Below are 26,506 nucleotides of genomic sequence, written 5' to 3' on the forward strand. Positions count from 1 at the left end.
CTCTTATCTCCAATTAACCACGAGAAAACTGAAGTGGAACTATGGCTCAAAGTGGTAAAGCACTAGACTTGAGCAAAAGAGTTCAAGAACAGCGTCTAGGAACTGAGTTCAAGCCCCACAACCAACAACAACGAAAGTTCAGGGACAGTGCCCAAGACTGGAGTTTAAGTTCCAGGTCCAGCACAAAGTCAGGATACTGAAGAGGCTCACAGGCTGGAGCCACTGAACTAACACTGAAGTGGTTAGGCAATTTCCAAAATTTTAAAACACAAAACAGAAACCATCAGTGAGCTGCCCAGACTGAAACAGCAGGTTCAGTATTAATTCCTGTGGCAATGGGGCTGGGATAGTGGCTCAGCAGTAGTGCTTGCCTCACATGTCTGAGGCCCTGGGTTCAATTCCTCAGCACCCCATATACAGAAAAGGCCAGAAGTGGTACTGTGGCTCAAGTGGTAGAGCACTAGTCTTGAGCTGAAGAGTTGAGGGACAGCACCCAGGCCTAGAGTTCAAGCCCCACGACTAACAAAAATTAAAAATAGGGCTGGAAAGGTGGGTCAGTGGTAGAGGGCTTGCCTTGCATGCCAGAGGCCCTGGATTCGATTCCTCAGCACCACATAAGCAAAAAGAAAAAAGCCGGAAGTGGTGCTATGGCTCAAGTGGTACAACGCTAGCCTTGAGCTGAAGAGCTGAGGGACAGTGCCCAGGCCCAGAGTTCAGGCCCCACGACCAGACCCAAAAAAAAAATAAAAATAAAAATTTCTGTGGCAAGGCTGTTTGTAGAAAACCAGCTGGATTCTAAACAGCAAACAAATTTTGCAGCAGCAGGTGAACAGACACTGCGGTGTTGAGGTATACGTAGATCCATAGCCAGGGAAATATTGCAAAACTGCCTATGTTTTGACACATACGGGAACTCTCTACCACGCTCTTGCACAGTTCAATGTCCTTTCAATCCTGGGGCATCTTCTCTCACCAGTCTTACGTTCCATCCACTTGGCAAAAGGAAGTAAGCAGTATATAGGGTGTAGACTTGCAAAAAATCACAGTGCAATAAGGGCCCATGAGTGAAGCTGGGCAACACTGACTCACACCTGTAATCCTAGTTACTCAGGGGGCAGAGATCTGAGAATTGAGGCTCAAAGACAGACCAGAGCCAGGAGCCAAAGACTCACATATGTAATCCTACTCAGGAGGCTAAGATCTGAAGATCTCAGTTCAAAGCCAGTTAAGGCAGGAAAGTCCGTGAGACCATCTCCAATTAACAACTAGGAAACTCAAAGTGGCACTGTGGCTCAAAGTGGTAGAGCACTAGTCTTGAGTTAAAAAATTCAGGGACAGGGGTTGGGAAGGTAGCTCAGCGGTAGAGTGCATGCCTTGCAAGCATGAGGCCCTGGGTTCGATTCCTCAGCACCACATAAACAGAAAAAGCCGGAAATGGCACTGTGGCTCCAGTGGTAGAGCGCTAGCCTTGGGGACAGCACCCAGGCCCAGAGTTCAGGCCTCATGGCCGGCAAAAAAAAAAAAAAAAAAAAAAAAAAATTCAGGGACAGGGACTGGGAAGGTGGTCCAGTGGTATAGTGCTTGCCTCCCATGCATGAGGCTCTCGATTCTATTCCTCAGCACCACATAAACAGAAAAGGCTGGAAGTGGCACTGTGGCTCAAGTGATAGAGCGCTAGCCTTGAGCTGAAGAATTCAGGGACAATGCCCAAGCCTAGAGTTCAAGCCCCTACGACAAAAAAACAAAAAAAGCTGGGCGCTGGTGGCTCACGCCTGTAATCCTAGCTACTCAGGAGGCTGAGATCTGAGGATCGCGGTTCAAAGCCAGCCCGGGCAGGAAAGACCATGAGACAGACTCCTATCTCCAATAAACCACCAGAAAACTGGAAGTGGCGCTGTAGCTCAAGTGGTAGAGCGCTCGCCTTGAGCTGAAGAGCTGAGGGCCAGCGCCCAGGCCCAGAGTTCAAGCCCCACGACCAACAAAAAAAAAAAAAAAAAAAAAAAAAAAAAATTCAGGAACAGCACCCAAGCCTTGAATTAAAGCCCCCATAACTGCCCCCCCAAAAAAAAGATAGACCGGCAAGGAAAGTCCATGAGAATCTTATCTCCAGTTGAACATCAGAAAAGTGGGAAACAGAGCTGTGGCTCAAATGGTAGAGTGCTAGGCTTGACCAAAAAAAATCTCAGGGATAGCACCTAGGCCCTGAGTTTAAGCCCTGGTATTGGCATGCGCAGGCAAGCATGTGCACACACACCCATGAATGGCAAGGCAGGGGGCTTTTCCTAACTCTGCCATCCCAAGGAATGGGAGGACTCTGAACAAGTTACTAACCTTAGCGGAACTGTCTTTACCCTAAAGAACAAGTGGTTTTCAAATGCCAGAGACATTTTTTTGGAGACTTCAGAAAGAGGTAGGGAAAAGATGCATGAAAAACCAAGGGCAGAGATCTAAGCCCCCTATCTCTGTCTGAGTGCTTCACATCAGCCTCACTTGAAATACCCTCAAAGGGCGGGGAATGTAGCTTAGTGGCAGAGTGCTTGCCTAGTATGCATGAAGCCCTGGGTCCAATTCCTCAGTACCACATAAACAGAAAAAGCCGGAAGTCGCGCTGTGGCTCAAGTGGTAAGAGTGCTAGCCTTGAGCAAAAGAAGCTCAGGCACTGAGTTCAAGCCCTACCTAGGACTGTCAAAAAAAAAAAAAAAAAAGGTAAAATACCCTCAAAGGACTCCCCATATCCACTCAGTAGTGGAGCTTGAACTCAGGATCTTGTACTCAATTGGCTTTTTCACTCAAGGATGATGCTCTATCAATTGAGCCACACCTCTATTTTCACAGGGAAACAGGATCTTATTACTTAGGCTAGGATAGCTTAAATTTTGTGTGTGTGAGTACTAGGGCTTAACTCAGGGCCTGGGTGTTGTACCTGTGCTTCTTTTGCTCAAGGCTGGTGATCTACCACTTGAACCACAGCTCTGCTTCCAGCGTTTTTGGTAATTTATTGGAGATAGAGAGTATCATGGATTTTCCTGCCTACACTGGCTTTGAACTGATTCTCAGATCTCAGCCTCCTGAGTTGTTAGGATTATAAGCATGAGTCACTGGCACCCATCACTTTTTCTTCTTTTATTGGTCATCATCAATTGATTAAGTCTCAGGGTCTTTCCTGCCTTCAATCTGCAACTGTGATCCTCAGAACTCAGCCTTCTGAGTAGGTAGGGTTTTTGGTCTGAGCTACTGACACCCAGCAGGCCTTGAATTCTTGATTCTCCTACCTAACCCAAGTGCGAGATTACATGAATGTATCTATCATCTCACCTGGCTCTAAACAAAGACTTTTTTTTTGGGGGGGGGGTCCAGTCATGGGGCTTAAACTCTGGGCCTGGGTGTTGTCCCTCAGCTCTTCAGCTTAAGGCTAACACTCTACCACTTGAGCCACAGCGCCACTTCCGGCTTTTCTTTTTTGCTTACATGGTGCTGAGGAATCGAACCCAGGGCCTCATGCATGCAAGGCAAGCGCTCTACCACTGAGCCACCTTCCCAACCCCTAAACAAAGATTTCTTAAGCAAAGTTGGAACTCTGGAAATCACCTAATCCACTTCCAACTGAATCTTCTTAGGAACAAACTAATACTTATAAGAACATTTACAGAGCACGTTTTAAGCATTAGATATCTTAAATACCATTAGCCATTCACATAAGTTCTAAGTGGTGGGTGCTATTTCCATGTTTACAGTTGGGAAAATGAAGGCTCAGGCATGAGAAAAGATTTACCCAACCACAAAATGAGAAATGGAACTGTAAGGATTTGAACTCAACTCCTATCTCCAAAGCCTCCAAGTTCCTCTTTTTTTTTTTTTTTTTTGTCGGTCATGGGGCCTGAACTCTGGTCCTGAGCATTGTCCTTCAGCTCTTCAGCTCAAGGCTAGTGCACTACCACTTGAGCCACAATGCCACTTCTAGATTTTCTGTTGTAGTACTTAGGAATCTAACGTACAGCTTTACATGGTATGCAAGCACTCTACCACTAAGCCACATTCCCAGCCCAAATTCCCTCATTTTAGAATGCCCAAGTCAGCTGACACGGCCCCAAATTCATGGGCCTAGACATTCCTAGGAGGGAACCAAAGACATAGTGCATGTAACAAGTTTTCCCCAAGCTCATGAGTACCTAGGGATTATTATAACGCCTTCATCATTCCTTTTACTGAATCTCAGGTTTTCTAGGAGTGACAAAGTTTCTTCTCATTTTCCTGTTTAATCTTTTCCCAAAGTGTACATTTGTATTAAGACTAAATCAAAAGCTCGATTCTTTGAGTTCAGACCAATAACAGATAAGATTTAAAGATTTACTTCTCAGCCTTCTATCCCTTGTGATGAAGCAGGAGATTCCTATCTTTTGCTCCCACATCCAATTCCATACAACTTGGAACCCTGAGTTAACTTTTTTTTTTCGGTCAGTTGTGAGGCTTGAACTCTGGGCCTGGGCGTTGTCCCTCAACTCTTCAGCTCAAGGCTAACGCTCTACCACTTGAGCCACAGTGCCACTTCCGGCCTTTTCTGTTTATGTGGTACTGAGGAATTGAACCCAGGGCCTCATGCATGCAAGGCAAGCACTCTACCACTGAACTACCTTCCCAGCCTGAGTTAATAACTTCTTTTTTTTTTTTTTTTTTTGGTTGGTCGTGGGGCTTGAACTCTGGGCCTGGGCGCTGGCCCTCAGCTCTTCAGCTCAAGGCGAGCGCTCTACCACTTGAGCTACAGCGCCACTTCCAGTTTTCTGGTGGTTTATTGAAGATAGGAGTCTGTCTCATGGTCTTTCCTGCCCGGGCTGGCTTTGAACCGCGATCCTCAGATCTCAGCCTCCTGAGTAGCTAGGATTACAGGCGTGAGCCACCAGCGCCCGGCGCTGAGTTAACTTCTTAAATCACCTAATTTGCACATTGGGGATGAGAAAAGGAATAGAGAGGAAGCAGGAACCCAAAGGCAAAGGTCAAACCAAGCACACATGCCCTTTGGTTATCTTAGATTCCCTCCTCGGAGTGGAGCGTTGTAAAGCACGCACAGACCCAGACGTGAATGATGGTTAAAAAAATTTGGGTTTTATTGTTTTTGCTAAACAATACTAAAAAAAATTTTTTTTCATTTTGAAGGCAGGGCTTGAATTATTTAATTTTGATCCATTTATTTAATTAAAAAAAAAAAAAAGGAAGGGGAAAGAGATCATGGCCAAAAAAAAAGTAGGTAGCCCCTATTCCACCCCCAAAGCTCTAGCCAGTCACATGAGCATCACCCAGGTCCCACTCAGTGCCTGATAGTCAGCTGGTGGCACACTCTGCCCCATGAGACTGCCCTGAAGGCACAAAGGCAGTGAGTACCAGTTTCAGCTCTCAGCAGGTTAGTCAAACCAGACAAACTGGTGGGCTGAAGTCCAGAAATTCTTTCCAGGTTTTTTGCCCATTGGCTGAGCACATACAAACTGTCATTAGCTTGTAAGATTTCAGGGGGTGGAAGAAAGAGCAGGACGGCAGAAGAGAAACTAGAAGTCACCCAAGCTTTTCCTGGGCTAGAAGCTCTGAATATAGGACTTATGAGAATAGATGGATTCCAGGTTTCTTAGAAGAGAAAATCAGCCCCAGAGAAGGATGAGCTGAGATGTGCCATGCAAGCAAGTTCTTCCTGCAGAGGCACGGGGGAGGGGCAGCTGTCTCCTGTGTGGAGAGTGGCAAGAGGTTCTTCTAGTACCATCAAGTGAGACAAAGGGAGAATCCTGAGGTTGGGGCCAAATGCAAGACTGGTACGTACAGTTAAAGACTCAAAGGCCATCAGGACCCTGAAAGCAAATCCCATCTGCACACACTCTACAAGTGCTGCAGGAGATCCTGTTGTGAACTAAACCAAGTTAGTTGTCTGGATATGAGTGGTAGAGAGGGCAACACAGTTCTTTTCTCAGAGGTATGAGGTGGAAAGAGTGGCCATGATCTAGTAAAAAGAGACCTGCAAGAAGCAGAAAATATTTAGAGAACATTTTAATATATATTTTCATATATATATTTAAAGTTAAGAAAAATAAAACTAATTCAAGCCATGCCCTGTGCAAAAAAAGAAAAAAAAAGTTAAAGAAAAAAAAAAAAGGAAAAATTTAAAGTGAGACCACTGCTGCTCTGATCTCAACTTAAGAATCACAGTCAGCTTGTTACTTTTATTTTGGAAGAAAAGATGTAAAAGTTTCTTTCAGTCATTTAGAAGGCAAGTGTAACCACTTATAAAAACAGAATGGCAGGAACAAATTAGGAAAAGAAAGTCAGAGATGAAGGGGCAAAGTGGGAAAGGACTTTTCAAAAATAAAATTAACAAGATGACTGTTCCAGAGGGGGCTGTGAAAAGGACATGGTGGACCGAAGTCTGTTAGTCAAGTAATGGTTTAACTTTTAAATTATTCTCTTGTTCTTTTTTTGTTGGGTGTTTTGTTTGTTCAAGTCTAAGATTTGGAAATGCTGACCCTTTGTTCACAAGAGCCAACAAGAAATATAGGATCCCTTCCCTCCCCCGGCCTGCCTCCGTTGAAGCCACCACCACCGCCTTCTTGGCTGGATGCTGGAAGAGTCCTGCATGTGTGTGGACTCAGGATGACAGAGCAGCCTCCTTCTGTGGTTGTTGGGCTTGTGAACGCTGCAGTATCTTTTGGCTTTCCACATCTCTAAAATGTTTTTCAACCTGTAAGAGATCAAGCAGCTAAGTTAAAAAATGAGGTGGGCAAGCAAGGGCTCCTAAACAAATGAGTCCAGGCTTTACCAGCCCTGGCCTGGCTGTTGTGGCCCATGGACTGTGTAGGTACTTTTGGTGGAGCCTACTGGCATTCCCAACAAAGTAGGCAAGAGCCTTTTATTTCAACTACATTTTTGGCAGCTTAGCTAAGTAGTTTTGAAGAAACTAAATCTGAAACAAGCTAAAATATGACAAAAATAAAGGGAGATTATTACCAACAAAATTCCCCCTCCCTTCTTAAGTACAAAATGAAAACCTAAAGGAGAGAAGAATTAGTCCATGATAGTTGTCTTTCAATATTCTTCAAAGATCAAAAACAGAAAGATTTTTTTTTCAGTTATTACAAATGCTGTATCTCAATCTAGAAGTCAGATAGGGTGCAAAGGACCAGAAATGCTCATAGTATCAGATTTACACCGGCCATCCCTTCCTTGAAGAGCACCTATAACTGAGAAAAATCCAGCTGGGACTGAGAGGAACTGTTTAGGCATCATAACATGGAATGGCCTGGCTAATCCTATAAAACCATTTATAAAGTATATCGGGTTTATTCCTCACTTTACTCCACACTGCTCACTCCAGTGGAGTAGAATGGAATGGCTCAGACTAGAGTGCCGAAGCCATAGATACAGAACCCCATAGTAAAGAAAGCAGGCAGAAATGCTAGAGAAGCATGATAGAAAAGCAGAGCATTTACTTTGATGCTCGTGGGTGAAGGCCAAGGGGAAGGTAGCTCTCTCTAAGCTTCTCAGCACCTTTACTTACTATTTTGCGTACATGGCTCAGTGCACTCCCTTCTTTGCCTTTACAGTTTTCCACTTGATATGGAGGTGTAATTACAACTTCTTCCATGACTACAATGTTTTTTTCTTGCCATTTACAGTCTTTAATGCTGAAAGGAGAAGACAGAAGATGAAATGACACTTCTTAACCAATGGGTGTGGTAGCAAATTCAAGAAACGCCAGCACAGGAAGCTGAGGCAGGAAAGTAAAAGTTCAAGTTCCAAGCCAGTATGAGCTATGTAGTGAGTTTAAGACTAGTCTGAGCTACTACAAAGTAAAAGACCCCATCTTAAAGAAAAAGCTTTCTTTTGGAAATATCATACGTCTCTTGTCTGATGAATAACTAACTTTATCAGGCACCAGTGAGTCACGCCTGTAATCCTAGCTACTCAGGAGGCTGAGATCTGAGGATGGCAGTTCAAAGCCAGCCCGCGCAGGAGAGACCTTGAGACTCCTATCTCCAATAAACCACCAGAAAACCAGAGTGGTGCTGTAGCTCAAGTGGTAGAGCACTCGCTTTGAGCTGAAGAGCTGAGAGACAGCGCCCAGGCCCAGAGTTCAAGCCCCATGACCGACCAAAAAAAAACAAAAAAAACAACCTAACTTTTTTTTCTTCTTCTTCTTTTTTTTATTTTTTGGGAGGGGTCCAGTCCTGGGGCCTGAACTCTGGGCCTGGGCACTGTCCCTCAGCTCTTCAGCTCAAGGCTAGCGCTCTATCACTTGAGCCACAGAGCCACTTTCGGCTTTTTTTTCTTTTTGCTTAGGTGGTGCTGAGGAATCGAACCCAAGGCCTCATGCATGCAAGGCAAGCACTTTACCACTGAGCCACCTTCCCAGCCCCCAAAACAACTTAACTTCTGAAGACAGACCCCAACCTCCTAAACTCACTATTCAGCCAATAGCTAGATGGCAGCATCCCAGGGAGAAGAACCAAGAAATATTCCCTGGGTTCCACTGACTGGAAACTCATGCACATTTCACCCAAGCAGCTAGAACTGCTGTTACTCTAAGGGACTTAGAGGGCTGATGACAGCCTCACAAAAACAAATCAAGAGCCAGGTGCTGGTGGCTCACACCTGTAATCCTAGCTACTCAGGAGGCTGAGATCTGAGGATCACAGTTCAAAGCCAGCCCTGGCAAGAAAGTCTGTGAGACTCATCTCCAATAAACCACCAGAAAACCGGAAGTGGTACTGTAGCTCAAATGGTAGAGCGCTAGCCTTGAGCTGAACAGCTGAGGGACAGCACTCAGGCTCAGAGTTCAAGCCCCAGGACTGACCAAAAAAACAAAAATCAAATCCAACCTCTGTCTAGTGTCTTCTATCCAGGGTCATATAGAACATATTTTAAGCTCTGTAGGCCATATGGCCTCTGTCACAATGACTAAACATTGCCATTGTGGGGCAAATGAAACCACCACAGACAACACATATAGAAATAAGCAGATCTGGGGGCTGGGAAGGTAGCTCAGTGGTAGAGTGCTTGCCTGGCATGCATGAGGCCCTGGGTTCAATTCCTCAGCCCCACATGAGCAGAAAAGGGCAGAAGTGGCGCTGTGACTCAAGTGGTAGAGCACCAGCCTTGAGCTGAATGAGGGACAGTGTCCAGGCCCAGAGTTCAGGCCCCACAGCCAACAGAAAAAAAAAAAAAAAGAAAGAAAGAAAGAAAGAAAAGAAAAAAAAAAAAAAAAGAAATCAGCAGCAGATCTGGACCACTAGAGTAGATTGCCTACTTCTGACCAGGAGAAACACCACTTAGACATGCCAACTCCCCTTCTTCTTCTTCTTCTTCTTCTTCTTTTTTCCTGGATGGGGATTGAACTCTGGGCCCAAGAACTGTCCCTCAGCTCTTCAGCTCAAGGCTACCTACCATTCTATCGCTTGAGCCACAGCGCCACTTCTGCCTTTTTCTGCTTATGTGATGCTGAGGAATCAAACCCAGGGCCTCATGCATGCAAGGCAAGCACTCTACCACAGAGCCATCTTCCCAGCCCCAAACTCCCCTTCTTAAAGTTATCTGTACTCTGCCCTTACTACCCACTATGTAAGAGGCCCCTCTCAATTACCAGACAGCTGGACACTTGCCAGACAGAGAAAACCATTTGAGTTCACACTTGGGGAATCCCAGGGCAGCTGATACTACCATGAAAGTTCCTTCACATACCTGTAAACGCTCAGATACACATGGCCTTACACAGCTCTGGTGCCAGCTGCCATCTGTGCACCAGACCCTGGGTGGTTAAATAGAGTAACAGAAGGCTGAAGGGGGGGCGAAGGGGAAGTGTCAAATGTTCCAGTTTACAGCAGCTAGGGAAGCCAGTGGAGAGTCAAATGACTTCTACTGTGACAAAATACCTTTGGAAATGGTAAGAAGGTAACCTTCTGTGCTCTCTAACTCCCTACTGTACATCCTAATGTACAACTGCTAAAATGATATTGATAACTTTCCCTCAATAAAACAGCATCAAGTCAGGCACTGGTAGCTTGCTCTTGCCTGTAAACCTAGCTACACAGTAGAAGGAAATCTGAGGATCGCAGTTTGAAGCCAGTGTGGGCAGGAAAAGTCTATGAGATTCTTATCTCCAATGAAGCACCAAAAAAAGCCAGAAGAGCTGTAGCTCAAGTGGTACAGCTCCAGCCTTGAGCAAAAAAGCTCAGGGACAAGGCCAAGGCCCTGAATTCAAGCCCCAGGGCCATCACAAACAAACAGCAGCAGCTTTTAGAGAAACATTTGATAACAAGAAAATACTAAGAAATCACTAGTTCAGAATCTGGACTACTAGGTCTAGAAGGGACCCAAAGTTTTAGAGACAAGAAACTGAAGCCCAGAGATGACTGGTATGAGCACACTATTGTGTGGAAAGGAGCAACAAGTACCACAATCCCTTGATGCCAGTGTGCTTCGAACACAATACTAATTCCCCCCCCCCCCCACAAACAGGCAACATCACCCCTACGACAAGAAACCCCTTATCCTTCCCCAACTCACGTCTTGTGAATGGTCTGGAAGAGCTGCTGGCCCTCTAGGGAGACACCAGCGCTGATTGCATAGGCCTGGCTCAGCTTCTCCTCCTTCTCTGTCCGCGCTTTGCTGGCAAGCTAGGGTGGGGGAGATGAAAGAGGCTTAGAAAAGTATTCACTTTACCCTTCCTAACAGCCAGGACCTAAATTGAGGAGAAGTCAGAAAAGACTGGTCTGGAGAGATTCAGTTTCATCAGAGAGCCAAAGTGCAACAAACAGATACCCCACGATATAATACCTCAATAGTTACTACTAGTCAACAAACACCCCTTCCTTCCTTCTTTCTTCCTGAGGACCTCCCATGTGCCAAATGCATACTATGCTTTGAAGTATGGGGATGGAAGAAACAAACTATATACATATAAACAAAAAACACAAGACAACTATCACCAGGCATGGGTGGCTCACATCTATAATCCTAGCTACTCAGGAGGCTTAGATCTGAGGAACATGGTTCAATGCCAGCCCAAGCAGGAAAGTCCATGAGACGTTTGTCTCCAATTAACCACTCGAAGACCAGAAGTGGCACTGTGGCTCAAGTGGTAGAGTGCTGGCCTTAAGGACAGCACTCAATAGGCCCAGAGTTCAAGAAAAAAGGGAAAGAAAATAAAGAGGAATAAAAATCATACAATATGTCTAGAAGGCTAAATGGAGTGATGGTTAAAGGCAATGCATATGCATACATTTCTAGCTAAAGAGGAAAATACTGTGCATTGCTGCAGGTTAAAGTCTCAAGTTTTGGGGCTGGGAAGGTGGCTCAGTGGTAGAGTGCTTGCCTTGCATGCATGAGGCCCTGGATTCCATTCCTTAGTACCACATAAGCAGAAAATGCCAGAAGTGGTGCTGTGGCTCAAGTGGTAGAGCGATAGCCTTGAGCTGAAGAGATAAGGGACAGCGCCCAGGCCCAGAGTTCAAGCTCTATGACCACCACCACCACCAACAACAACAACAAAATGACTCAGGTTTAGGGCTGGGAAGTTGGCTCAGTGGTAAAGTGCTTGCCTTGCATGCATGAGGCCCTGGATTCCATTCCTTAGCACCCAGCGCCCAGGCCCAGAGTTCGGGCCCCACAACCGGAAAATAAATAAATAAATAAATAAAATAAAGACTCAGGTTTAGAAACTAATGGACACCACAACTTCATAGACCAAATTCTGAGGCTCTTAGGCTCTGCCTGTCCAGTGGCATTATCTGCTAACACGAAGACTAGGTCTCAAGTACACTTAAACCATAGATGCTGTGTAACCCTACCCTGCTGTTCAGTAAAAGGAAATGTCTGCACTCTACCTTGTCTGTTCCTTCACTGCCCTCTGGTGGAACAATCATAAACTGATCAGAAGAAATTCTAGTAAAACCTTTATTTTTACTTTTTTGTGATGTCCTGGGGCTTGAGTTCAGGGCCTGGGCATTGCAGCAGAACTTTTGTGCTCAAGGCTAGTGTTCTACCACTTGAGCCACAGCTCTATTACAGGATTTTTAGGTGACTAGAGTCTCACAGACTTTCTTGCCTGGGCTGACTTTGAACCATGATCCTCAGATCTCAGCCTCCTGAGTAGCTAGGATTACAGGCGTGAACCACCGGTACCTGGCAGGGTAGTCCACTAAAACCTAGGAAATCTCTCAATATAATATAACCCCACACTACTGGTTAAGGGACTCAAGAGTACAAATTTGAGTGTGAAACACATGTGCTTAAGAAGGCAGTTAAGATAAAGGCAGACAATGCATCTAAAAAGCAAATGATCTGGAGATTGTTCAGCCTCAAGAGTAATGAAGCTACAACACAATAAACACGTGAACAAACACACGCAAACACAATTTTTTGCCAAACATCAGCTCTGTAAGTACAAAAAGGGATTATACCCTCCAGCATGTTCCAGCAGTACCTAGATGCCCTTAGACATTTATATTCTGCTTCTATAGTAACTCTTTAAACAAAAGGGAACAATTCTATGGGAGGGAAAAGCAAACAAAGTATCGAAGCCTTTATTGGTAAAAGGAAGCATTTTATCAAGGCTTGAATTTGGCTACCTAGAAAGGAAGGGGCTATAGAAAGGTGGGTACTCTCATCTTTTAGAATGTCTGAAGGAGAAAGGAAGGATGTGAGTACAGAAGGACTAGTCCATACCTCATACAGTCATTTTCACCTTCACAGAAAAGAACAGAAAGCAAGGCAAAACTGTAGTGATATGAAACCAGAGTTCATAAGATCTCTAGAACATGGACAGACTCAAAAACAAAAGCAGCATATAAAATAATCTTTCCTTCAAGCCTGGCTGCCATTTAGCCTCATCAGGCTACAACTTTACAGAGAAAAAATTTTTAAGTTGTAACAATTCCAACTGTGGCAAGAAAACCTTGTTTGTTGGCTTGAAAGCACTCAGTTTCTATGGAAAGAGAATTGCTAATAGTGTATTTTAAGCAACAACCAAAGTAATACTTAGGAACCAAGAAAACCCTGGTAACAAGGAAGTTTCCTTAAGTCTAGCTTTCTAAATAACGTTTTAGAAAACCTAAAGTCACCAAGGAAAGAAAGAAGCTGGAGGGCAGCAGAGATCCTAGAAGCAGCTAGTGGCATCAGGTGTTCATGTCATAAGCCACAACTTTGAAGTCTCAGGCCCATTAAACATGTTTTTCCCTGGAAAACCAAATCTAACGCTGGGTCAGACAAAGCTGCTTCTTCCTGTAAAGCTTGTGGTAACTAGATAGGCTGAGTGTTCTAAAAGTAAAATGTTCTTGTCACTTACATTAATAATTTTAAAATGTAACATCACCTCATTCAGTAAAAGATGAGTTGGCTCAGGAAACCAGTTTAAGAATGGAACTGACAAATTAAGCTGGAGGGAGTAGGGGAGACTGAGATAGGAGCCACTTTTGGATCTTTACCAGAGGCAGAATAAAATGAACATAAATCTCAGCCAATGTGATTATTTAGATAGCCAAATGTGTCACTGCTATGCAGGCTATTTCAAAATACAACCTCTTTGTCTCCCAAAACACTAGTTGCACAATCTGTTTTGAAGGCTCTGAAAGCAAAGGAAAATGGGTGAGGTGATTCTTTACTTCTAGTGTGAACAGATTCCAAATGTTAGAAGATGTATAAGGGGCACTTGGAAAAGTCAGCAGAAATGTGTGTAAACTGGCTGGATTGCTTCTTTTTTGCTATTTTTGTGGTACTAGGGAGTGAACTCGGGGTTTTATACACACTTGGCAAGAGCTCTAAACGCAACTTTAGGGGCATTACAGCCCTTAGCTGTAATTCAGCCCCAGGTCTTCATGTACTTTAGCTCTATCTATATAATTAGGCTTTGCATATCTGAACTCTGCAAATCCTGAACCCTCCAACAGACTATATTTTCATGCATTCTGAAAAATGCTTCAACATGACACTGAACTGCAAGAATCTACTTACACCAAAGTTGTACAAATAGGGTGAAGCTTTCCCACAGAGGGCCCAATCAAATAGGCATGGAGAGATTGTTTCTACAAAAAGAATCTAGAGGGCTGGGAAGATGGCTCAGTGGTAAAGCGCTTGCCTTCCATGCATGAGGCCCTGGGTTCGATTCCCCAGCACCACATAAGAAAAAAAGCCAGAAGTGGCGCTATAGCTCAAGTGGTAGAGCGCTAGCCTTGAGCTGAAGAGCTGAGGGACAGCGCCCAGGCCCAGAGTTCAGGCCCCACGACTGGACCCAAAAAAAAAAAAAAAATCTAGAAGTATTTCTTCTCCTCAAAACTGGGATGAGGGAAATCACTTTGCTTTTTCTAGGCATGAAGATTCATGTAAAATGTGGACAAGCCTTCTTTTGAAGAGCAAACAATAATCTTAACTGTTACACAAACCTAAATCTAATTTTTTTTCACATTTTTCAGGGAGCGGGGAGGTCAGTCCTGGGACTTGAACTCAAGAGCCTCGGCTCTGTCCTTGAGCTTTTTTGCTCAAGCTAGTGCTCTACCACTTCAGCCACAGCTCCATTTCCAGCTTTTTAGTGGTTAGAGGGAAGAGTCATGGACTTTCCTACCCAGGCTAGCTTTGAACCATGACCCTCTTATCTCAGCCTTCTGAGTAGCTAAGTTCACAGGTGTGAGCCCACTGATACACAGTTTTCCACCTTTTTTTTTTTTGGGGGGGGGGGGTAAATGTCTGTATTTTTCTACATGGTTCAGTTATTCCAAGTTAGTATGTTCATGATTATTGTCAGAAGGCTAAAAAAATGGATAATAGCAATGACCTCAATAGCAAAGGTATAGGGTATGCTTATTAGGCTTCAGGTCATTGGGATTACAATTTATCACCCATACAAAACCCATTTTCAATGCAACATTCTAGCTGCTGGCCTCACTACCAATCAAAACCAAGGCACTAATTATTTAGCATCTGAAATAAAAGGCACCAACTTTGAGAACACACTGGGTTCAGGCAAATCAAAAGTGTAAACCTACAAACATGTGTTACTATTGTGCATGTGGCTTAACTGAAATGACTGCACATGACAACCTGCACTTACCTGCCTCTCCTTTCATTTTGTATGATTCCCAGTGAAAACAAAGTCATTCCTTGTCTACTAACCAGTGCTTCCTCCTGGGGCCATTTTATATATAGCACCTTGATGTGGGCAAAGGAGAAAAGCACATGAACTTGATACCAAAGCACCATCAATATTAAAAGGCTTCTAATCATGCCTGCTGAGTAACCCTTAAGAGAATGACTGAACACCAAGGGCACACATCTCTCGTGCATTCAGTGATAGACAGGAAGATATAATAAGCCAGGAACCGGTGGTTCACACCTGTAATCCTAGCTACCTCAGGAGGATGAGATCTGAGGATCACTGTTCGAGGCCAGCCCAGGCAGGAAAGTCCATGAGATGCTCATCTCCAATAAACTACTCAGGTTGAAAGTGGCGCTGTGGCTCAAGTGGTCGAGTGCTAGCCTTAAGCAGAAGCAGCTCAGGGACAATGTCCAAGTCCTGAGTTCAAGCCTCAAGATAGGCGGAGGGGAGATATACAATACACACTTCACCTTATTAGTTGCTAGCTGGGCAATATTATTTCCACCCATTCAGACCATAAAAGCACAGGTGATATGAGGACTCTAAGGAGATTTCTACTGCCAGCATTTAACAGGCCAAGAGAGCTGATACAAAGGAAACAGAGTGAAACCTGCTGGTGTGACACAATGAACCACTACTCAGCCTGTTTTGTGTATTTGGGTCTTCCAACCATCTGCCCTCATAGGGGTTAGGAAGTAATGCAGCTACTACCTAAAAGCCTGGTAGGGATCCCCAAGGGGTAGCACACCAGAAGACAACTTTTACTCCCAAGAAACCTTGCTGCTCTTGCATAGCTCTGATTTAGTGTGTCTGTGTGGTACTGGGGTTTTAACTCAAAAACCTTGTATTTTCCTAGGTAGGCACTCTGCTACATTGGCCATGTCCCCAGCCTTTTCTTTGCTCCAGCCTCCTACTAGCTAAAAAGCTCTCATTGTTAGTCTGCAAGAAGCAGGCTCTAAAAAAGATTTCTTCCAGTTGGGTACACACTGAGGATCTTGAGTTCAAGGAGAGGCTGGGCTATACAAGGGAGACCTTGTGTCAAAACAAAAAGATTTCTTCCAATTATTATTATTATTTTTTGGGTCCAGTCGTAGGGCCTGAACTCTGGGCCTGGGCGCTGTCCCTCAGCTCTTCAGCTCAAGGCTAGCGCTCTACCACTTGAGCCACAGTGCCACTTCCGGCTTTTTTCTTTTTGCTTATGTGGTGCTGAGGAATTGAACCCAGGGCCTCAGGCATGCAAGGCAAGCACTCTACCACCAAGCCACCTTCCCAGACCTCTTCCAATTATTATTATCCCCAAGTCTCCCTGTTCTTAGCTGCAAATTCCTACCTTAAAGTTTCTAATACATTATTGTTCTACCTAGCAAAGCCTAAGGCCCTTAATTCAACCCTCAATATTGAAAATTAGGCACTAATGGCTCATGCCTGTAACCCCAGAAATACTGGGAAGCCTAAAGTAGTCAGGTAACAGCTCGGATGTTGGCCCAGATGGGAAGCAAGATCAGCAAACAGGACTGGAGGCTTTACTCAAGTGGCAGAGTTCTGAGCCTAGCAAATACAAGTCCCTTAGTTCAAACTCAGTAACACTCTCTCTCTCTCTCTCTCTCTCTCTCTCTCTCTCTCTCTCTCTCTCTCTCTCTCTGTTTAGGGTGTGATGGCATGCACAGCTAGAGTCCCAGATTCTTAGGAGACTAAGGAGAATCACTTGAACTCAGGTATCCGAAGCCAGCCAGTATACAGTATAACTCCATCTTTGAAAAAACTAAAATAGGAGCTATTAAGATGGCTCAGTGGTAGAGTGCACTGAGTCCTTGGGTTCGATTCCTCAGCACCACATAAACAGAAAAAGCCGGAAATCGCGCTGTGGCTCAAGTGGTAGAACGTTATCCTTGAGCTGAAGAGCTAAGGGACAGAAGCCCAGGCCCACAGTTCAAGCTCCAGGACCGGAGGGGGGACGGGGGGGAGTGGTGAGTTGGCAGGAAGCACTGAAATAGGCTGGAAAGTTGGCTTAATGGTAGAGTGCTTGCCTAGCATGCACTAACCCCTGGGTTCAATTCCTAGGTATAACATAAACAGAAAAAGCTGGAAGTGGTACTGTGGCTAAAGTGGCAGAGTGCAGCCTTGAGCAAAAGCAGCTCAGGGACAGTGGCCCAGGCCTTGAGTCAAGCCCCAGGACTGGCAAAAAACAAAAACAAAAACAAACTGGAGCTGGGCATCAGTGGCTCACGACTGCAATCCTAGCTATTCAGGAGGCTGATATCTAAGGATCTCGGTTCAAAGCCAGCCCAGGCAGGAAAGTCTGTGAGACTTTTTTTTGTCAGTCATGGGGCTTAAACTCTAGGCCTGCGTGCTGTCCCTTAGCTCTTCAGCTCAAGGCTAGCACTCTATAACTTGAGCCATAGTGCCACTTCCAGTTTTCTGGTGATTTATTGGAGATAAGAGTCTCACAGACATTCCCGTCTGGACTGGCTTTGAACAGAGATCCTCAGATCTCAGACTCCTGAACAGCTAGGATTACAGGCATGAGCCACTGGTGCCTGGCAAGATTATGAGATTCTTACCTCCAATAAACCACCAGGAAACCAGAAGTGGTGCTGTGGCTCAAGGGGTACAGCACTCACTTTGAGCTGAAGAGCTGAGGTGCAAAACAAACAAACAGCAGCGGGGCGGGGGGGGGGGGGGGGGGGAGCTGCATGCTGGTGGCTCACACCTGTAATCCTAGCTACACAGGAGGCTGAGATCTGAGAATTAAAGTTTGAAGCAACCTAGGCAGACAAATCCAAGAGCCTCTTATATCTAATTAGCCACCAAAAAAGCTAGAAGTAGAGGTGTGGCTGAAGTAGTAGAAAGCCAGCCTTGAGGCAAAATGGTCAAGTGCAAGTCTTGAGTTCCAGCCCCAATAAAGGCACCAAAAAATAAAATTAATAAGTTATATGATAGGAAAATGATGCTTATTATGATGAAGTGGTAGAGATTTGACCTTGAAGACTGATTGGCTTGATTCACATTACAAGTTTTTCAACTACAGACCCTGCCTGACCACTTAACATTGATGTTTCTCATCCCTTCAAAACATTTCTCAGTAAAAAAAAGATGTCTGAATGTTCATCTCATTTAGGCAAAACTACAAGTTACTTGGCCTAAACACAAAGTTAGGAAAAATATGAAACTCTGCCATAAAAATTTAAGGTGAGCCAGGTGCCAGCAGCACATCTATAATCTTAGCTACTCAGGAGATGGAGACCTGAAGATTAGGGTTTGAAGTCAGACCAGGCAGGAAAGTCTGTGGTACTCTTATCTCCAGTTAACTCCAAAAAGCCTTAAGTATGGCTCTGGTTCAAGTGGTAGAGTGCTATCCTTGAGCAAAAAAGCTCAAGGTCAGTGCCCAGGCCCTAAGTTCAAGCCCCAGCACCAGCACGAATTTAAAAAAAAAAAATTTTTTTTTTTTGGGTCCAGTCGTGGGACCTGAACTCTGGGCATGGGTGCTGTCCCTCAGCTCTTCAGCTCAAAGCTAGCACTCTACCACTTGAGCCACAGCGCCACTTCCGGCTTTTTTTCTTATGTGGTGCTGAGGAATCGAACCCAGGGCCTCGAGCATACAAGGCAAGTGCTCTACCACTGAGCCACCTTCCCAGCCCAAAAAAAAAAAAATTTTTTTAAGTGAATTCAAATTCCTATAATCATGTCAATCTTTTCAAACCTATGCACAGTAATAGAGAATGTAACTCAATGGTATTTGCCTACATGCAAAAGGCCCTGAGTTCAATTTCTAACACAACACAAAAACAAAATAATGAATAAGATGTTTATCTATTGGTAGTTAGGAGCATGACACTCTTTAAATAGAGTCTTCAAGAAGGCACTTAAACTGAGAGGCTCATTTATTTCATCTGTTTAGCTAAAAGAAGTGGGGGCAACATATTAAAGATCATATAGAGACTGGGAATGTGGCTTAGTTGTAGACTGTTTGCCTGGCATGCATGAGCCCTGGGTTAAATTCCTCAATACCACACATAAACAGAAAAAGCCAGAAGTGGGCTGGGAAGGTGGCTCAGTGGTAGAGTGCTTGCCTTGCATGCATGAGGCCCTGGGTTCGATTCCTCAGTACCACATACACAGAAAAAGCTGAAAGTGGGTGCTATGGCTCAAGTGGTAAAGTGCTAGCCTTGAGCTGAAGAGCTCAGAACAGTGCCCAGGCCCAGAGTTCAAGCTCCATGACCAGAAAAAAAAAAAGAAAAAAAAAAAAAAGAAAAAGCCAGAAGTGGCGTTATGGCTCAAGTGGCAGAGTGCTAGCCTTGTGCAAAAGCAGCTCAGGGACAGTAGGCCCTGAGTTCAAGCCCCAGTACTGGCAAAAAAAAAGGGGGGGGCTGGGAAGTTGGCTCAGTGGTAGAGTGCTTGTCTCAAGTGCATGAGGCCCTGGGTTCGATTCCTCAGCACCACATAAGTAGGAAAAAAAAGTCGGAAGTGGCATTGTGGCTCAAGTGGTAGAGCGCTAGCCTTGAGCTGAAGAGCTGAGGGACAGCACCCAGGCCCAGAGTTCAGACCCCATGATCGGACCCACCCCCACCCAAAAAAAAAAAAATCATATATGTGCTGTGAAGGTGGCTCAATGGTAGAGTGCTTGCCTCACATGCCTGAGGTCCTAGGTTCGATTCCTCAGCACCACATGAGCAGAAAAAGTCGGAAGTAGCTCTGTGGCTCAAGTGGTAGAAGGCTGGCCTTGAGCTGAAGAGCCAAGGGACAGCGCCCAGGCCCAGAGGTCAGGCCCCAGATAGAATAGTTGGGAGGAAGCTATGCACTGGTGGCTCACACCTGTAATCCTAGCTACTCAGGAGGCTCAGATCTGAGGATAGGGGTTCAAAGCTAGTCCATGCAGCCAAGTCTGTGAGACTCTTATCTCCAAATAACTACCAGGAGTGGCACTGTGGTTCAAAGTGGTAGAACATTAGCCTTGAGCAAAGAGCTCAGGGACAGTACCCAGGCCTGGAGTTCAAGCCCCACAACTGACAAAAAAATGTGAGGATGAATGGGACATAGCAAAGCTCTTTATATTATTGTAAAGCACTAGGAAAATAAAAGTCCCCAGCAAAGCTTACCACAAACAGATTTTTAAGCAGAAGGGGTGAGGAGTTGGTGCTAGGATCAAACCAGGGGCCTTAAGCATGCTAACCATACACTCTACCACTGAGCTATACCCCAGCTCTTCTGATTCTCAGTAAACCTTCGGGAAATACTACACAAAAGAATACCTGAGCCTGAGCCGGAGCTCAGGCATGTAATTCTAGTTACTCAGGAGGCTGAGATCTGAGGATCATGGTTCAAAGCCAGCCCAGGCAGGAAAGTCTGTGAGACTCTTATTTCCAATAAATCACCAGAAAACTGAAGTGGTGCTGTGGCTCAAGTGGTAGAGCACTTGCATTGCTGAAGAACTCAAGGACAGTGCTCATGCCTAGAGCTCAAGCCTCACAATGACAAAAAAAAAAAAAAATACCTGAGCCAGGTACTGCAGGCTCACACCTGTCAACCTAGCAACTCAGGAGGCTGAGATGCTAAGATTTCCTGTCTCACAGACAGGAAAGTTTGTGAGACTTTTATCTCCAATTAGCCACCAGAAAACTACAAAGTGGAGTTGTGGCTTAAAGTGGTAGAACACTTGCTTGAGCACAAGATGCTCAGGGACAGTGCCCAGGCCCTGAATTCAAGTCCCGCAACCAACAGGGAAAAAAAAAAAAAAGGATACTTAATAAATTCTGACATACTCAAAACAGTCTCCTAAGAATACTGCTAACTCACATGGCACCATGGCTCATACCTATAATCCTAGCTACTCAGGAGGTTGAGATCTGAGGATTGCTTCAAAGACAGCCTGGGCAGGAAAGTTCATGAGACTCTTATCTCCAATTAACCACCAGAAAACCGAAGTGGCACTGTGGCTCAAGTGGTAGAGTGCTAGCCTTGAGCAAAGGTAGCTCAGAGGCAGGCCCAGGCCTTGAGTTCAAGCCCCAGGACCAGCCAAAAAAAAAAAACTTTATGGTTCAAAGAATGGGACCGCCTGAATTGCACAGCTTTCAAATGTGAAACCCAAGACCCTGAAGAATCTGATCTTGACTATCACTAAAAAATGTGTGGCATGTGGCATTTCCCTGAAATCTGACAAGGAAGCTACAGATCTGAGGTAAATGCATTCAGTAGCCTCTACTGTTGCAACTGCTGAACTATAGAGAACATACCACATTCCCAAAATAATCAAGAAAATACACATTACAAGATTCCCTACAGGGAAAAACTAAAGAGAGACTTCAGGAAAGGCAGCTACTATGAAATATTTAAGGCATAACTTGCACATCCAACAAATACTTACTAAACAGCTACTCTTCACAAAGCTGTATATATTCAATAGTGAAATTAACAGGTATAGTATGTATTCTCATAGGATAAAGTATGGAGAGCCAGACATCAGACAAGTGAGCAAATAATACATAATTACAAAAAACGCTACACAGGGCTGGGAATTCGGCTTAGTAGTAGAGTGCTTGACTAGCATGCATCAAGCCATAGGTTCAATTCCTCAGTACCACATAAACAGAAAAAGCCAGAAGTGGCCCTGTGACTCAAGTGTAGAGTGCTAGCTTTGAGCAAAAAAGCTCAGGGATGGTACCCAGGCACTGAGTTCAAACCCCAGGACTGGCAAAAAACAACAACAAAACAAAAAAGGCTATGCACTGGGCCCAATTTGCCCAGGATACATCCATGTCTCTGTCCCAGTGTAAAGTAAAAGCAGCCCCTGGACTGGGAAGGTGGCTCAGTGGTAGAGCGCTTGCCTTGCATGCATGAGGCCCTGAGTTTGATTCCTCAGCACCACATAAGCAAAAAGTGGTAAGCTCAAGTGGTAAAGTGCTAGCCTTGAGCTGAAGAGCTGAGGGAAAGCGCCCAGGCCCAGAGTTCAGGCCCCATGACCGGACCCGTCCCCCCCCCCCCCCCAAAAGCAGCCCCTTTTATTCTCAAAAATGCCTGAGTTGAGTGCTATGGTTAAGTGATATGGTCACCCAAGCTGTGAAGAACAAGGCATTATGATAATACTGGAGGCAAATTACTTTAGCTTTGATAAGAGAAGACTTCTTGGAAGAGATGCCATTTACTAAGACCTGATAAATAGGATTCAATAATTCTGGCAGGAAATAGTCCAAGAAAAGACTTAAAAAAAAAAAAAGTGACTTAAGTCCAGGTGCAAGTGACTCACATCTGTAATCCTAGCTACTTAGGAGGCTGAGATCTGAGGACTGAGGTTCAAAGCCAGCCTGAGCAGGAAAAATCTATGAGACTGTTATCTCCAATTAATCACCAAAGAAGCTGGAAGTGAAGCTGTGGCTCAAGTGATAGAGCACTACGCTTGAGCAAAAAAGCTGAAGGGACAGTGCCCAGACCTTGAGTTCAAGCCTTAGGACCAAAAAGAAACATCCAAAAGTGACTTAAGGCTTCCTGAGATCAATCTGCACATCCAAGATTAAAATATCCTTTATATCACCTGGCACTGGTGGCTCACGCCTGTAATCCTAGCTACTCAGGAAGCTGAGATCTGAGGATCGCGGTTCAAAGCCAGCCCACGCAGGGAAGTCTGTGAAACTCTTATCTCCAATAAACCACTAGAAAACCGGAAATGGCGCTGTAGCTCAAGTGGTAGAGCGCTCGCCTTGAGCTGAAGAGCTGAGGGACAACGCTCAGGCCCAGAGTTCAAGGCCCACAACTGACAAAAATAAAAATAAAAATAAAGAAAAATAAAGAAAGACAAAAATGAAACTCTAAGGTAGCACCTTTTAAACTTTTGTTGGTCATGAATCCCTTAGAATCTGAAAATTACTCAAATCATGTATGCACATAGTCATATTACACAATTTTAAGAGGCTAACAGGCAATAATTTACCAAATACTACTACCACCAGAAGTTCATGCACAGACTCTAGGATTGAAAAAAAGAAAAAAAAATCCCTCTTTATAGCGAGCAAATCAAGCTCTCAACTCTATTTGGATATTAAGATGGGGGGAGCACAGGCACTAGTGGCTCATGCCTTAATCCTAGCTACTCAGGAAGCTGAGACCTGAGCATCACACTTGGAAGCCAACCTGTATAAAAAAAGGCCCTATGAGAGTCTTATCTCCAATATGTCATTCAAAAACCAGAAGTAGAGCTGTAGCTCAGAGTGGTATAATGCTAGTCTTGATGAAAAGAGCTCAGGGACAGCACCCAAGCCCAGAGTTCAAGCCCCACAAACCAACAACAACAACAACAACAACGACAAAAAGATGGGGGAAAAGGTCCAAACCAGAGCCCGGCATGGGCTAGGCAAGGACTCTACCAGTAAACCACACCCCGAGCCCAAAATATTTCTTAAAACCTACTGAAGATATCCAGGAGTTAAAAAAAAAAAAAAAAGTAAACATATATAATATATATATGTAAAAAATACTGGAATAAGCAATTGTAAGTCAATACAAAATAGAAAATATTGATATTGGTATCAGATTCATCTTTTCCATCATTTTGGAGAGCAAAACCTGTCCCTGAGTTCTTACCTTACTAACATTGAGTGAAGCTAGGGGAGGAGGGGTTTCTGTTCGGTCATTAATTATTTCCACTTCTGAAACATACTGTAAGTTTATGAGCAAGATGTCTGCATGGTTGGGCTTTCCACTGGAAGAAGGACATTCTGGTGAGAAAATAAAGTTAAGGAAAATAGACAAGCAGAGACATATCTCAAAAGAAGCATAAAAAACACAATACACACAAAGCTAGTATAAAAAGTTTGCCACCATCAAAAGGGTTTCACAAGGTTAAGACTGCTCTTTACATCACCTGTGCCTGTCACCTTCCTCCTCAAACCATAACCAAAAGATCTTGTTTTTCAAATCCATACCTGACCCAAAACTGAAAGTCTCTAAGATGTTTCTGTCACTTTCCCTATGGGTTTTATGGAGGCATGAGTTTCAGTACCTTATATGCACCATTTGTCTTGAACCTATGAACCACACAGAAGAGGCAATACTTTCATTTCCTAGTATAATAGTCCTTGAATCTATGTAGGTTTTTTTTTCCCCTTCAGTTTTGAGATTTCCCATTCTTGAGAAAACTAGAGCACTAGGGACACTGAGGGTGACCCCCCCCCTAAGTTAATCCATTTATCCATCCATTCATTCATCCATTCTTCAATCATTTGCTAAGACCCTGCTCTACTACAATTGAAAGTAGAGTTAAGTCCTCTTCCTAAGATCCATACAAATTAAACCACTTAGTGAAGGTACAACCTCTTGGGTTTGTTTCCTGTTCTTTATAAAAAGAATGAGCAAGTAAGCAATTGTTCCTATGTTAGTTTAAGAAGACATATTCCTAAGCTAGAAAGCTACAACTGGTGGTTAAATGAATTAAAATGCTTGCCACTAAGGCAGCAGACTCAGTAGGAAATTTCATTTGGAAGAATGCCATAAAGGATTACTTCTCAAAAAGAAAAAAATAAAATAAAGTAAACAAAAATCCAAGTAAACCCACCTGTAGCTCTAATAAAAGGGAAAGTTGTTTTATTCCAACCAGGACGTTTTGTTTCCAAGAGTGAGTTTGCTGTAGTAATTCAGAAATCATTTCCACTCCAAAGGAGCAGACCACCTCTTCCATTCAGTTTAACACTGGTACTTTCAAAAAGGAGGCCACTACTATGGAACCCAGGACTCCAAGTGCTGGACTAAGCAAGAGAAAATGAGAACTTACTCTGTCACCTGTAACCCACATTCACACATAAACCCATGGGGGGGAGGGGAACCAATAAAAAAACAATGTGGCAAGCCCTCTCTAGATCAAGTTACCAATCAAACACCCCCCCCAATTCAATTTCCAAATGATTTAGAAATCCAAAAATTAGTGCTTGAGCAAAGTGCAAGCACACACACACACAACTGCACCACGCATATACACCAGCAATACAAGCCACCACTTCAGATCCAAACTGTCCTGCAGAGTTCGTCTCCCCCGATATAGGCAAGGACCATTTGCTCACCATCCCACCACCCTTTCTCTTACCAAATCACACCAATACTCACACACACCCAAATTCCCTAACCCTTGCCCTACTAGCAGTTTCTTACCCTACACACCCCCTCCCCATAAGATTTCACCGACCTGACCGACTCGACCCTCCATCCGGAATCCAATCCACCAGCCCCTTCCCACCACCACCCTTTCTCCTAATCAGTGTGTCCCCTCTCATAACGTCCCTCACCCCCGAAAAGCCACCCGCGTGTCAGCGTCCTCCACCCACCAACCCTGGGTTGGGGCCCAGCTCCCGCAGGGATGGGAGACAGGGTCCCCAAAGTGCCCCGAAGGGCCCGCGGGAGGGGGAGGGGAACTCGGGGCCGTGCGCATGCGCTCCGGGCGCCGCGGTAGCCGGTCGCCCCAAGGCCCGGAGAGGGCCCTAGCCGCCGCTGTCGTCCCCCGCCCTCCCCCCCACACACACACCGCACCTACACGCCGGCCAGGCCTCGGGCTCCACGCAGGGAAGGATACTTAAAGCCAGCATTTTGGACTGGTAGTCAAAGGCTACCACCTCGCCCTGCAGCCGCTGCTCCTGGCACGTCCGGCACGACACCTGGCTCCCAACGCTGAAGTACTCGCCCGGAGGAGCCGCCATCTTGGGAGAGCAGCCGCGGCCGGCGGCGGCGGCGGCAGCAGCGGGCGAAAGCCGGGCCCCCAGTAAGCGCCGCGGCGCGACGCACAGGGCGTGTTGACGTCACACGCCGGGGCGTGGTCTGTCCCTGGGTGGGGCGAGAGCCTAGGTGGAAGAGAAAAGGAAATAAAGGGAAATCTGAATACAGTGATGTTTGTGTAGTTGGGCCCTGGTTGGTTAAGTTCTTGTCAAACCCGAATTTAGAAGTTAAGGATAAATGGCCTACATGGAGAGACTAGGGGTAAGTAAAACGAAGAAACTGTAGAATCTACTTAGGTGCACACCTTGCACAAAAGAGTTTAATGAAAAAAACTATACAAAATAACGTTTTAGCTGGGCGCTGATGGCTCACGCCTATAATCCTAGCTACTGGGGCTGGGAAGGTGGCTCAGTGGTAGAGCGCTTGCCTTGCATGCGTGAGGCCCTGGGTTCGATTCCTCAGCACCACATAAGCAAAAAGAAAAAAGCTGGAAGTGGCGCTGTGGCTCAAGTGGTAGAGCGCTAGCCTTGAGCTGAAGAGCTGAGGGACAGTGCCCAGGCCCAGAATTCAGGCCCCACGACCAGAACCCCAAAAAATAATAAAATAATATAATATAATCCTAGTTACTTAGGAGGCTGAGATCTGAGAATCGCGGTTCAAAGCCAGCTTGGGCAGGAAAGTCTGTGAGACTGTGACCAC

At 45.0% G+C, this 26,506-nt stretch overlaps 1 protein-coding gene across 1 annotated transcript; it reads right to left on the bottom strand.

Moving 5' to 3' along the window:
* Positions 1-5,078: 5,078 nt before the first annotated feature.
* Positions 5,079-25,850, bottom strand: Lsm12 (LSM12 homolog). The gene is made up of 5 exons (XM_070027819.1): positions 25,668-25,850; positions 23,690-23,823; positions 10,537-10,646; positions 7,532-7,658; positions 5,079-6,715 (listed from the first exon to the last, which is right to left on the bottom strand). The coding sequence occupies exons 1-5, from the start codon at positions 25,789-25,791 to the stop codon at positions 6,623-6,625; spliced, it is 588 nt and encodes a 195-aa protein (XP_069883920.1). The 5' UTR covers positions 25,792-25,850; the 3' UTR covers positions 5,079-6,622.
* Positions 25,851-26,506: the final 656 nt, after the last annotated feature.

Source organism: Dipodomys merriami, unplaced genomic scaffold (genome assembly GCF_024711535.1).
Source record: "Dipodomys merriami isolate MVZ:Mamm:240054 unplaced genomic scaffold, mDipMer1.0.p SCAF_19, whole genome shotgun sequence".
In the NCBI taxonomy this organism is placed as follows: Eukaryota; Metazoa; Chordata; class Mammalia; order Rodentia; family Heteromyidae; genus Dipodomys; species Dipodomys merriami.